Source organism: Leopardus geoffroyi, chromosome B1 (assembly GCF_018350155.1).
Source record: "Leopardus geoffroyi isolate Oge1 chromosome B1, O.geoffroyi_Oge1_pat1.0, whole genome shotgun sequence".
Lineage (NCBI taxonomy): Eukaryota > Metazoa > Chordata > Mammalia > Carnivora > Felidae > Leopardus > Leopardus geoffroyi.
Window position 1 is genome coordinate 48,556,473 of NC_059327.1, and position 14,583 is coordinate 48,571,055.

At 44.2% G+C, this 14,583-nt stretch overlaps 1 protein-coding gene across 2 annotated transcripts in view; it reads left to right on the forward strand.

Annotated features, from left to right (window-relative positions):
• The first annotated feature begins 638 nt into the window (after positions 1-638).
• EPHX2 (epoxide hydrolase 2) overlaps positions 639-14,583 on the forward strand; it is a 78,411-nt gene continuing 64,466 nt past the window's right edge. The window contains exon 1 of one of the 2 annotated variants that reach the window (XM_045461222.1): positions 639-813. In XM_045461222.1, the coding sequence (XP_045317178.1) occupies positions 713-813 (101 nt within the window). In that variant the 5' untranslated portion in view covers positions 639-712. The remainder of the gene's footprint in view (positions 814-14,583) is intronic. The other variant, XM_045461233.1, reaches the window with a different exon arrangement.

Below are 14,583 nucleotides of genomic sequence, written 5' to 3' on the forward strand. Positions count from 1 at the left end.
CTCTCTCTCTGACCCTCCCCCGTTCATGCTCTGTCTCTTCCTGTCTCAGAAGTAAATAAATGTTAAAAAAATTTTTTTAAATAAAACAAAGCCGGGAACACTTTTAGGAGCATTAGTACAAGTAGCATGTACAAAGGAGTAATAAGTAAGCCTCGTTCCACAAGAGATTGGAATGGATGTATTCTGAGTTGGCATACCATACCCGGAGCATATTTTATTCTGGAAACACATTTTGCCCTGACAGATAAGTGTGCAACTAGGGGAGCATGCTCAGGATAGTGAGGGGTCTGTAAATATACGCACCGAAAGGAGGGCAACAAAGCTATTAGTTTAGTGGCTAGGCCAAGGGAAACGCACATCAAAGGATCCAAATATTGAACGCAGCTTTTGGCAACACACGCGCGCACTTTAAAGTCTGTGGCCCCTGGCTCTTTCTCAGACGTCCCCTGTCTCAGGCCTGCTCGGTCCGCTGAAAGTCTGGCAAATTGGCGTGAAGCGCTCAGCCCCGACAGGCCGCGGACACAGGTCCACTTTCCGCCTGGGACGCGACACCGGCCCGTCCAGGACAGGGGGCGGGGCGGGGGCGGGGCAGGGGCGGGGCCGCGTTTCACAAGTGGGTGGGGTCCCGGCGGCCTGCCGCTCCAATACCACCCCAGACCTCCGCGCACCCCGGGCACTTTGTGCGGGCCTGGAGGTGGAGGCGCAGGCCGCCATGGCGCTGCGCGCGGCCCTGTTCGACCTGTACGGGGTCCTGGCGCTGCCCTCGCTGGCCGGCGCCTTCAGCCGCGCGGAGGAGGAGTTGGCGCTGCCCAGGTAAGGGACCCGGCGCGGGGCCAGAGAAGGGCTACGGGCGAAGGGGGGGACGGGGGAGGGGGGGTGGGGAGGTGGCGCGGCAGGGGGCGGGACCCCGCCAAGAAGCTGCCTCTGGGGACCTCAGGCCGTGCTTTCACATTGCTTAGGGCGAGAGCCCTGCTAAAGGTTAAAACAATTACCCGGCCCGAAAATATCCGAGCATGTCAGTAGACCCATTGTCTTTCTGAATACTGAGTAATTAAATCTCTCTAAAGACTCCACAATTGCCCTGTGTATTGAAGGCTTTTCCCAAAGGGAGGGGAACGGCTCGCCGCGCCTTCTGCTGTCCCCTAAGTCTGTGTAATGGCGTGGGTCTTAAAAGACGCGCTGAAGTTTGCAAGAGAAAAAAGTTCTGTGCGTTGCCGTTCACGTACTAGAAGAGCAAACTAGAGAAACAGCCCCAAAGCCGAATCGCTGGGAAATGATGGACTAGGAAGCGTCACCTGTGAAGAGAAATGTTCAGCATGAGATTTCAATAACACCAGAAAAGAAAGACCTGTTGTGATAATTGGGAAAAAACAAACAAACAAACAAACAAACGAAAACCACCCACCAGAATGTAAAACAATTAATACAACATGGTTTCAATTATGGGGGAAGATGAGCTATATGCTGAAAAACGTCTAGAAGAAGTATTCCAGAATATCCTTGGGATTGTTAATCCCAGGTGAGATTATGAATTATTTCCTTCATTTTTCTACTTTTTGCATTTTCTAAGTGCAAATATCTGCTTATGAACATGTGTTTCTCCTATAGTGAGAAGGAAGGAAAGCCTGTTTGTTTAAAACATTAAGAAAGGAAGAAAGAGAGATCACTCTGGCAACACCCACAAAAACGAAATTCTGAACTAGTGGCAAGAATAAGTAGAGGGTGGAAGCTTTGAGAATTGTGCCCTGTTTTGTTTCATGGCAAATTAATGCTCGGAGATTGAGTTTGTTTTTGTCTGCAGTTTGTTTAACACTGGTTCGCTGTGGGTATTTCACAAGCCAATAGCATGCAGGATAATGTCCCTTCATAAACCAATAAACAACATACTTGCAAACAATGATTGATTAATCCCATCCTTGTTCTAGTTAAGGAGATCTGAACTGGATCCAAATGAGGTCCAAATTTAGTTGTTTGAGTTTGCACTTGTGGGAGATGGTGTAGCCAATTGAGAGCTGCCCTCCAGCTTGCTGGTGCAAAAGTCAGTGTCCCCTGTTGCCAGAGCATGTTGCTAGGGAACGATGGCACCAGCATTGGTGGGCAGGAGGACTTTCTTCCCCAGCTGGCGGCTATTCCTGAAAGAGTGGCCTTCATCAGGGCAAAAGCTAGTTGCCCCAAGGGCTTGGGAGAGCTATTTAGAGGAGCAGAGCCCCTCAGCACTGACCAAATACTCTGGAGAGTCCTCACAGACTCTCCGAATGGCTTCTTCAGTTTTTTTTACTGACTGACATCCAGTGAGGCCGTCAGCAGTTGAGCTGCTGAGTGCTTATCAAGGGCATAGGACCAGAAGACCAGTTACTGACTTTCTGTTACAGCTTCCCTCCTTTCAAAACAGCTTCACATCTAACAACTTCATTTTGGGGGGCTGGCGGGGGGGGGGGGTCTTTGTTGTGGATTTGAAATCATATCAAACCAATACAAAACATGCCCCATTCTAGAATTCTTGTGATACTAAAGACCAGCAGGACTTTCTGTCCTGTTGTATCAATTATAAAAGACTGGTTAGTGCAAGCATACCAAGCCAAAAGGGGTCTCAGAATCTAGAGCAGCCCTTACTCCTACAGTATGGAAACTGAAGCTTAGCAGAGGATTCACTTGACCTCTGTAGTAGTTAGACACAGGCAGCCATGGAACCAGTTTTTCTGCCTCCCTGTTTAGGATTCTTTCCTCTGGGGTTCATCATGACTTCCCATTCCCTTGGCTATTGTACAGGGAAAGATACCAGTCTGTAGGCGGTGAGTAAGTACACTGATAAGTATGTCAACAATAAATTGATATCAATATGTCACATCAATAATAAGTGTGTCAATAATTATTTGTTGTCAGTAAACACAAACAACACAATAAACTCTGTGCCTACAGAGTCCACAATCAGAATAATCACATCCCAGGTCATTAGGATTTGAGAGAAGGATTGAAAATGGAAGGCCACCTTAGATCCAGGCTTGTCCAATTCAGATCATTTACAGGAGCGAGAAGCTGAGGGAGGATTAGTGAGTTTTATTTTTTATTTTTATTTTATTATTATTATTTTTTTAAATATTCATTTATTTTTGAGGGAGAGCGTGAGTGGGGGGGGGGGGGGCGGGGCAGAGAGAGGGAGACACAGAATCTGAAATAGGCTCCAGGCTCTGAGCTGTCAGCACAGAGCCTGACGTGGGACTCAAGCCCACAAACCACGAGATCATCACCTGAACCCAAGTTGGACACTTAACCAAATGAGCCACCCAGGTTCCCTAGTGAGTTTAGAAACCCTTTTAACCATAGTGTTGTTTTGCTTCCTTTTGACTCATAAATTTGATTTTATTTTTAAAAGGCCTGAAAAGAGAGTAAGCTGTGAGCTGTATTTGTGCCTGTGATCTCATCAATGTGGGGGTGAACATGACTTGTGAGGATACAAGTATACAAGTTTACAAATGTGGGGTATTGAAGAGAGCACTCATCTCTGAGTCAGGCCCAGATTAAAAATCTCAGTTCTAACACGTACTGCTGGGTAATCTTGCTTAATCTGTTTTAGTCTTAGTCAACTCCTCTATAACCCTAGTCTTCATGTTAAAATAAGAAAATGCCTTCTAGAAATTTTTGGGAGGGTTAAATTAGGTAACATGTAAGGTGGATGGACAGCTGTATTGTGACACATTTCTGTATAAAAGTCTCGTGCATGTGTAAAGTGCCCCATTAGGCATATTCTGTTTATAGTTGCAAAGATTCTTGCACTCCCTCTGTGACCGTGGTTAAGATCATTCCCAGCAGTCATGAAACAGGTGATAGCAAAGCTAGCTGGTGCCAGGAGGTCAGAGTCCATAATCTTGACCTTCTTAGCCTTTGGAGTCTGGGAACTAACCGTGAAGGTATTCATTCAGCAGGTAAGCCCGGGGCACCTGGGTGGCTCGGTTGGTTAAGCATCCGACTCTTGAGTTCGGCTCAGGTCATGATCTTGCATGCAGTTCGTGAGTTCAAGCTCCATGTCGGGCCCTGCACCGACAGCCCGGAGACTACTTGGGATTCTTTCTCTCTGCCACTCCCTTGGGCTCTCTCACTCTCTTTTGCTCTTAAACAAATAAACATGGAAAGAAAAAAAAAAAGAAGGTGAGCCTGAAGAGCCTGCCTTACACTGTACATTTTCAACGTGCTTAGCATCCGGTATGCAAACTCAGGCATCCACACATGGCCAGAGCTCAAGATGAAGGCAGTGCCATCAAAGGGACAAAGTTTTTGGGTGGTTCAAAAGAGGGACGGATTAGGCCTAAGCTGGAGAACCAGGAAAGCCTTAGTGGAGGCAGTGCCTGAGAAGACTGGTAAGAGGTTGATGGGGAGAGATGTGAAGGGAGAACCTTCCAGATGAAGGGAGCAGCACGAGCAAAGGCTTGGGGGATGGGTGGAAAGCATGGAATGTGCACTAGAAGATTGAGTGTGGCCAGAGATGAGGGACGTCGTGGGAGACAAGTAGGGGAGTTGCTTGTTCCTGTGCTGTAGTGTGACAGGAAAGTCAGGCTGAGTGTGTACCTACTTTGATAGCCGGTGACTGTCTCAGGGGTTTTGAGCTGGGGTGGAGGGGAGGTAAAATCACAGGTGCTCGAATGCAAGGTAGCCGGTTGTTGGGGTGATGGGTCAGGTACACCGGTCAGAAGAAAAAGGCTGATGCTCGCTTGAGACCCGGGAGTTCGGGCGCTTGCTGGTAGAGCAGGCCGGGTGACGGTGAAGCCCGGCAGGGGTTGGAGCCGAAGTGAGCGAGTCCTTCTGTGAGCAAGGTCACAGGCATGGAAGGTGAGGAAGCTGTGCTGAAGGGCCCAGTGGGGATCCTAGGAGGCCCGAGAGCCTTGTGCTGAAGCCGTGAGGGGGAGAGGGCGGGAGGGTCCTGGACATCCGTACATCCCTGCCAGAGGACAAGGTGATGGGGGCCTGGGCGGCCATCCTGAACTCCAGCAGTGGAGACGCCTGAAAAACTGGCCTGGAACAGGAGGGTGCAGCTTCTTCCGGTGGGCATCGGTGGCATCGCACGGCAGGAGGAGGGACGGGGAGACTCCACTCTTGGCGGTGACCCCCTCGGACCAGTGTCCTGTGAGGGTTGGGGTGCTGGAGATGGGGGTCACCTTGACAGCTGAGGCTGACATGATCTAGAGGAGCCAGGATGGTGCCCTGAGATCCAGATCCGCTGTGTAGACAGTCGTGTTTCACGTAATACCTTCGCACACAGCTTTGTTATGGAAGGTCCGCCCAGTGTGCTTGGCCTGAACACCAGGGATGGGGAGAGTATCAGGTCCTTTCAAAACTGTATGTTCAAGAGGGCGCTGGGCAGCTCAGTCGGTTGTGTCCGGCTCTTCACTTCAGCTCAGGTCATGATCTCACAGTTCATGAGTTCGAGCCCCACATCGGGCTCTGTGCTAGCTGAACGGAGCCTGCTTGGGATTCTGTCTTCCTTGCTCTCTGCCCCTCCCCTGCTTGTGCTCCCCCTACCCCCTCTAGATAAATAAATAAAAATAAACAAACAAACAAAAAAGAAAAATGTATGTGCTAGAACCCGAGGTGCTTGTTGTATGCAGTGCTCAGTAAATGTTTTTTTAGCAAGAGAAACAAGGGGTCAGCAAATACAGAAAGGGTATTTGAGAATCAGGTCTTCTTATCTGTATCCTGCGTGCTATATCAGGAAGTATTTGTTGAATGCCTCCAGGAGCTGCGGGGGCAGCTCCCAGATTTGTAGTGGCTTTATGCCTGTTACTTACTACCTCTGGGATTTTAAATTATCTCTGAAGCATCTTTCTCTTTATTTTCTTTTACACATAGGTTTTAACTTCACAACTAATACACAGATGCATCCTTGTTATGAAAATTTTCAAACTAACAGAATAGCACAGAAAAGTAATGCAAGTCCTGGGGCGCCTGGATGGCTCAGTCGGTTAAATGTCTGACTCTGGATTTTTGGCTTGAGTCATGATCTCATGGTTTGTGGGTTCGAGCCCTGCATCGGGCTCTGCTCTGGCCGTGTGGAGCCTACTCAGGATTCTCTCTCTCTCCCTCTCCTTCTGCCCTCCCCTGCCCTTGCTTGCTCACATTCTCTTTCTCTCTCTCAAAATAAATAAACTTAAAAAAAAAAAAAAAAAAGAATGCAAGTCCCTCTTCTTCCTCTTCCTCTCCCCATCCCTGTAATCGTGGTTGATACCTAGTTTCATTTAATCCAAAACCAAGGGGGTTTTTAGAGGGTCCCCCCCCCCGTAATTCTTTTTTTTGTGTGTTTATTTTTGAGAGAAAGTACAAGCGGGGGAGGAACAGAGAGAGGGGGAGTTGCAGGATCCAAAACAGACTGTGCTGTGCTGACAGCAGAGAGCCTGACGCGGGACTCAAACCCACCAACCATGAGAACATTACCTGAGCTGAAGTTGGACACTTAACTGACTGAGCACCCAGGCGCCACCCCCCCCCACCCCCATAATCCTTTATAGCAAAACCTGGGCCTGACTTCATTTGACCACAAAATCTGACCTCGTTTTGGTAGTAAATCCGAACTGAACAAGTATGGGGCTGTTTTTCATTTTTATCCCATTGCTGTGAGTAGTCACACATTTCACCACAGAAATACTAATGGTTTTGATTAAGAGGGCTGCCCTAGACCCTCCCGGAGGGGTTACTTACCATGGTATATCCCCCAGTTCTTTACCGTTACAGTCTGGACAGTTCTGACTTTTGAAACTCCTCTGGTTCTGAGGTTTCAGATAAGGCCTTATCTGTCTGTCACTTGCTTATCTGAATTTGCAGGCACATCGATGCACGGTTTGGTACGTAGGTAGTTTGGTAGATAGCTAGGTTTATTTTTTTTTATTAATATGAAATTTATCGTCAAATTGGTTTCCATACAACACCCAGTGCTCATCACCCACCCTCTCTTCCCTCCCACCCCCCATTAAGAAGAGTCTCGTATGGTTTGGCTCCCTCCCTCTCTAACCCTTTTTTTTGTCCTTCCCCTCCCCTATGGTCTTCCATTAAGTTTCTCAGGATCCACATAGGAGTGAAAACATATGGTATCTGTATCCCTGTATGACTTATTTCACTTAGCATAACACTCTCCAGTTCTGTCCAACTTGCTACAAAAGGCCATATTTCATTCTTTCTCATTGCCAAGTAGTATTACATTGTGTATATAAACCACATCTTTTTTGTCCATTCGTCAGTTGATGGACATTTAGGCTCTTTCCGTAATTTGGCTATTGTTGAGAGTGCTGTTATAAACATTGGGGTACAAGTACCCCTATGCATCAGCACTCCTGTATCCCTTGGGTCAATTCCTAACAGTGCTACTGCTGGGTCCTAGGGTAGATCTATTTTTAATTTTTTGAGGAACCTCCACACTGTTTTCCAGAGCGGCTGCACCGTTTGCATTCCCACCAACAGTGCAAGAGGGTTCCCGTTTCTCCACATCCTCGCTAGCATATGTAGTCTCCTGATTTGTTCATTTTAGCCACTCTGATTGGCCTGAGGTGGTACCTGAGTGTGGTTTTGATTTGTATTTCCCTGATGAGGAGCGACGTTGAGCATCTTTTCATGTGCCTGTTGGCCGTCTGGATGTCTTCTTTAGAAAAGTGTCTATTCATGTCTTCTGTCTGTTTCTTCACTGGAGTATTTGTTTTTCGGGTGTGGAGTTTGGTAGATAGTTTGGTAGAAAGCTAAGATTAAAAAAAAAATAGGATTGTGGCACACGTACTGTTCTAGGCCTTAATTTTTTTTTTTTTTTTTTTTTTTTTTTTACTTAATTTGCTTAGTTTCAATTACTTCATTTAACAATTGGACATCTTCCTGTGTCTATTTATATATATCTACTTTTCCTTTTTTTAACCACTCCATAGTATTCCACAACGTGGAAGTGCCATTGTTTATTTAAGCATTTTCCCTCTTGATGGACATTTTGTTATTTCTTAATCATCAATGTTACAAACAGTGTCCCTGCAATAGCTCCCTAGGGTAGTTTGCTAAAAGTGGAAACATCAGGTGAAAGTGCATTTAATGTAAGTTATTGATGGATTCTGCCAAAGCCTTCTGTAAAAACACTGTACCTTTCCTGACAGCGTATCAGAAACCCAGCCCCAGAGCCTCCCCGCAGCGGGGATGACCCTTTTAAATTTTTGCCATGCAGATGGGTGAAAAATAGCACCCTACTGTGCAAGTTTTCATTTTCCTCTTAACTATTCATTTTAATTGGCCATTTGTAGCTCTTCCTTTGGTATTTACCTGTTACGCTGTTTTCCCATTTTTGTCCTGGATTGTTTGTCACTTTGATTGATTCCTACCATGATGTTTTGTGTTTTCTACTTAACCACCACTTCTGCTATTTCTTCCTTTATTCCTCTTTTTCCTGTCTTTAGTTGTGTTGACCAAGTTTTCTTTTTCTCCAGTTTAATGGGGGGGAAACATTTTATTTCTAGTCTTCTTACGGGTACATTTTGTTTCTTATCTCTTTAAGGTAAGCTGTAATTATTTTATTTTTATTTATTCTTTAAGTTTATTTGAGAGAGAGAGAAAGCATGAGGTGGGGAGGAGCAGAGAGAGAGAGAGAGAGAGAGAATCCCAAGCAGGCTCCATGTTGTCAGCGCAGAGCCCAATGTGGGACTTGAACTCATGAATTATGAGATCATGACCTGAGTGTCAGTTGGATGCTTAACTGACTGAGCCACCCAGGCGCCCCTACCTATGATTTTTTTAATGTGCATATATAGTAATTTATTCCATTAACAGAACCTTTTCTGTCAGCATGCGTATTTAGTGGTGTCTTTATTTTTTGTATAATGAAGAATTTGTCTGGTGTTTGTCCTGGGTTCCTAGCACGGAGCTTCTAAAGCCCTTCGAATTTCCTGAGGGAGAAGAGTGCCATTGCTAGGCAATGAGGTGACTCATGGGGGGAGCTTACAAATCTTCATGGTTGGGACTGGTCACCAGGAAGGCCAACGGAGTGATTGGGGTGGAGGCCAAAATTCCATTTTTGGGGTGGAGACTGAAACTCCATTTAGGTAAGAAGGAAGTCTTACTGATGTGGGGCCTTAAGGAAAGTAACTGTGTTTGGAGCCTGTGGTTTTCTTTTTGACACCAACTGACTTGGGAAGCAGGGAAGGAAGAGAGAGAAAGGAGTTACAAAGAGGCGTAAAACCATTTTGGAGGGTGATAGACATGTTCATTATCTTGATTGGAAGGTGTACAGATATGTCAAACTTATCAAATTGTACACTTTAAATATAGGAGTTTATCGGATGTCGGTTACACCTCAATAAAACTGTAAAAAATACATTACAGGCCAAATGTCTACCTCAAACAAAAAACATGCCTATTTGTATACATTCTTGAGAAAGTAGAAATCGGGGCACCTGGGTGGCGCAGTCAGTTAAGCGTCCGACTTCAGCCAGGTCACGATCTCGCGGTCCGTGAGTTCGAGCCCTGCGTCGGGCTCTGGGCTGATGGCTCAGAGCCTGGAGCCTGTTTCCGATTCTGTGTCTCCCTCTCTCTCTGCCCCTCCCCCATTCATGCTCTGTCTATCTCTGTCCCAAAAATAAATAAACGTTGAAAAAAAAAAAATTAAAAAAAAAAAAAAAAAAAAGAAAAGAGACTTACCTGGTCAGCCCCCAGCTGCTTCAGCCCTTCCCTTCCCCCATCCAATTCTAGCTGTCTGCGGACACAGGAGAGATCCCCAGCCAGAACCTCCCAGCTGAGCCCTTCCCTAATTCCTGACCCGCAGAAACCTTGAGAGATAATAAAATGACTGATTGTTTTAAGCCTCAGGTTTGGGGCTGATGTTTTAGGTAGCAGTAATGGCTAGAACACTGTCTGCCTCCTTTACAACTTAATTTTTCTCAGTATCACTAGCACTCTGTGTAATTTACCAGTTTATTCTCTTTCTCCCCCCACTAGAATGTGAGCTCCTGAAGAGAGAGATTTTTGTTCACTCCTTCCATGTTGCCTCTAACAGTGCCTGGCACATACAAGGTGCTCAGTGAGTGTTTGTTAGTGAATAAATGAAATGATAGCAGGAGGGGAGGCACCAGCTCAGCTGTCAGAAGTCCCCGAGTCCACTTTCTACTCATGAAGTTTATTGACAATGACTTTGAACCTGCCCTGGGACTTCATGGGGAAAGAACAACAGTAGACTTCTTTTCACATGTTCGGGCTCTTGTTTTCCTCCTTTCTCTCTTTTTTTAGTCCATATGTTCCAAGCTACATCTGTCTTCCAGATTTTCTCATACTTTTTAGTCCGATAATTTACGTTTTCTTGTTTTTCTTAACGATGGAAGTTGTTTTTCTTTTTAAATCCCTTAAGGGTATCTTTTGTATACTCTTAGTGGGATTTTAGGCAGAAAGAGAAATAGATACATGCTCAGTGTGCTGTCCTGATACCATCCCCACTCTCTTAGTTTTGCATTTTTCGATGCCATCTTAATCGTTGCATAAAGGTGTGTGTGCCTTATAACTTTATTGCATAGAGGTATGTGCCCTGTGTTGATATCAAAGTGCTTAGTAGGAACTGCCATTTTCTTTCTTTTTTTTTTTTTAGTGTTTATTTATTTTTGAGAGAGAGAGAGAGAGAATGAGCAGGGGAGGAGCAGAGAGAGAGGAAGACACAGAATCCAAAGCAGGCTCCAGGCTCTGAGGTGTCAGCACAAAGCCCAATGCGGGGCTTGAACTCACGGGCTGCGAGATCATGACCTGAGCCAAAATCGGATGCTTAAGCAACGAGCCACCCAGGCGCCCCAGTAACTGCTATTTTCTAAACTGCTATCAAATTATATTCCTACCAACAGTGGAAGAGAGTTTCACTTTCTCCACAAGGTCATTAGTTCTTGACATCGTCAGGGTGTTTAAATTTAGTGGTTCTGGTGGGTATATAGTGTCATCTCATTGTGGTTTAAAAAAAATTTTTTTTAATGTTTAATTATTTTTGAGACAGAGAGAGAGAAAGCATGAATGGGGGAGGGTCAGAGAGAGGGAGACACAGAATCTGAAACAGGCTCCAGGCTCTGAGCTGTCAGCATAGAGCCCAATACGGGGCTCCAACTCAAGGGCCGAGAGATCATGACCTGAGCCAAAGTCGGAAGCTCAACTGACTGAGCCACCCAGACGCCCTTCACTGTGGTTTTAATTTGTATTTCCCTGATGAATAATGATGTTGAGCTTCTTTTTATATGCTTATTGGCCGTTTGGTAATTCTCTTGAGTGAAATTCTTGTTTAAGTTGTTTGCCCATTTTTCAATAGGGTCATCTTTCCCTTATTGAGAAAAGATTTAGGATTCTTTTTATATTCTTGATAGAAGTCCTTTGTCATATGTATATATTGCAAACATCTCCATGTGTATGGTTTACTCGTCACTTTCTCAATGATGTCTTTGATGAACAGAAAGTCTTGATTTTAATGACATCTAATTTATCATTGTTTTGTTTTATGTTAGTGCTTCTTGTGTCCTTTTAAGAAATTTTTGCTTACTTAAAGGTCATGAAGATGTTGCTCTTTCTTCTTTTTTTTTAAGTTTACTTATTTATTTTGAGAGAGAGTGTGCATGCTTGGGGGAGGCATAGAGAGAACGTGAACCTGTTGTGGGGCTGGAACTCATGAACCCTGAGGCCATGACCTGAGCCGAAATCATGAGTCAGACACTTAACTGACTGAGCCACCCAGATGGCCCATATTGCTTTTTCTTCTAGAAGCTGGATTGTTTTAACTTTCACATTTAGGTCTATGTTCCACTTCAAAGCAAATTTTGTAAATGGTGTGAAGTCCCCCCCACCCCCGACTCATGGATATTCAGTTGCTGTAATGCCATTTAATGAAAAAAATCTTTCCTACATTAAATGTTAGTGGTGTCTTTGTTGAAAAATCAAATGACCATATATGTGGAGGCCTATTTCTAGCCTCCCTGTTATATTAATTTGATATTTGATAATTTGTCTATGTTTGCAATAATACCACATTGTCATAATTATTATAGCTTTTTTTTCTTTTTTTTTTTTTTAACATTTATTTATTTTTGAGACAGAGAGACAGAGTATGAAAGGGGGAGGGTCAGAGAGAGGGAGACACAGAATCCGAAACAGGCTCCAGGCTCTGAGCTGTCAGCACAGAGCCCGACGCGGGGCTCGAACCCACGGACCGTGAGATCATGACCTGAGCCGAAGTCGGCCGCCCAACCCACTGAGCCACCCAGGCGCCCCTATAGCTTTATAACAAATCTTAAAATCTTATAATATAAATCCTTCGCATTTATTCTCAAAGATTTATTTGGTTGTTCTGTGTCCTTTGTGTTTCCAGATAAATTTTATAATGAGTGTGCCAATTTTCACACTTATACACAAAATCTGCTGGCATTTTGATTGGAGTGAATTGAATCTTTATATCAGTTTGGTGAGAATTTTCCCTGAACCATATTAAGTCTCCTGATTCATGAACTTGATGCAGATCTCTCCATCTATTGAGGTCTTTAATTTCTCTTAGTTTTGTAGTTTTCAGTGTAGAGGTCTCAAACTTCTTTCATTAGATTTAGTTCTGTTTTCTTCTAATGCTATGACAAATGATATTTTTAAAAACTTAAATTTCCAATATCTTATAAACCACATTTGTCCTGTTCTCAACTTTTTACTTTGATCTATGTTAAGTTGACTGGAAATCTTTCTTGAATTTTTTCTTTTTTTTTTTTTTCCTGGCAAGGCATGTGATGGTAAACATTACTTTTACATGGCTGAGATTTTCTGTTGCCTTCACAAATGTATAATATATTGTCTGGAGCTAGAAGCACCTAGGTAGCTCAGTCAGATAAGTGTCCAGACTCTTGATGTGGGTCCTGATCTCACAGTTGTGAGATTGAGCCCTGTGTTGGGCTCTGCGCTGACAGTGTAGAGCCTGCTTAGGATTCTCTCTCTCTTTCTCTGTCTCTCTCTCTCTCAAAGTAAATAAACTTAAAAAAAAAAAGTTGTCTGGGCTAGAATTTTTGGGCTGTTTCTTTTTATCTCAATGTCTAGTGAGTGGTTCCTCCACAATCTTCTGACACTTAAAGTTGCAGATAGACAACTAATGTTAGCTTGAATTGTTTTTCTTTTGTGTCAATCTGTTTTTCTGTAAAAAGGTTGTTACCCTTTTTTATCCTAGGAATTGACATAGTTCTCCAACATATGCCTGTTGTGGGGTCCTTTTGTGTTTTTATTTTTCATTAATTTTGCCTTGGTAATTGGTATACTTTTGACCTGAGGACTCAAATCTTTCTTCAGTACTGAGAAATGCTCTCCTGTTATTGCTGTATTGCTTCTCAGATCTATCGTTCTGGAATTCTTTTAAATTAAAAAAAGAAATTTTTTTAATGTTTTTTTTTTTTTAATGTTTTTTTTTTTTTTAATTTTTTTTTTTTTCAACGTTTATTTATTTTTGGGACAGAGAGAGACAGAGCATGAATGAGGGAGGGGCGGAGAGAGAGGGAGACACAGAATCAGAAACAGGCTCCAGGCTCTGAGCCATCAGCCCAGAGCCTGACGCAGGGCTCGAACTCACGGACCGCGAGATCGTGACCTGGCTGAAGTCGGACGCTTAACCGACTGCGCCACCCAGGCGCCCCTTAATGTTTATTTTTGAGACAGAGATAGAGACAGAGAGGCAGAGCGCGGGCAGGGGAGGGGCAGAGAGAGAGAGGGAGACACAAAATCCAAAACAGGCTCCAGGCTCTGAGCTGTCAGCACAGAGCCCCACATGGGGCTCGAACCCACAGACCCTGAGATCATCATGACTGAGCTGAAGTCTGACACTCAACTGACTGAGCCACCCAGGCGTCCCTATCCTTCTAGAATTCCTGTTTGTTTATAGAAGGCATTTGGCCTCTCAGGTCTCATCGTTTTGCTCATTAACTTTAATTCATCATTTTACTATTTGTCCTTGAAAAATGTATCGTGCCTTTTGATTCACTAATTTCATTTTCTGTAATGGCCATTTCACCATTCATGGCTCTTATTAGCCACCCTTAGAATTTGGAAATCGTGGTTTCAAATTCAACAATGTTCTTATCTCAAATTGCTATTATTATTATTATTATTATTATTATTATTGCCTGATGTGGTTTTAGATACATTGGTACCTCCTTCGTCTACAATTATATTCTTCCCTCAGCTCCTTTTCTTTTATCAGCCCACATTCTCCGGGCACAAAAGTAATTTTCCCTTTGCTTTCCATCCTACTCATCCAGCGTGTTAGTTATTTGTATATAGGTTGCCTCCCTTGTTCCCCCATAAGCTCCTTAAGAATATAATCCTGTTTTTCCATTTTTATATCACAGCACCTGGCACCATGTCTTACACACCTTAGGTGCTCAATAAAAGGTTGTTGAGTTGAATTGTCTCTTGATTCTTAAAACTGGAAGGCAGGGGTGCCTGGATGGCTCAGTTGCTTAAACAAACTCTTGGTTGAACTCTTGGTTTCTGTTCAGGTCATGATCTCATGGTTTGTGGGTTCGAGCCCCGCATCAGGCTTTGTGCTGACTGTGGAGCCTGCTTGGGATCTCTCTCTCTCCGCCCCCCCAA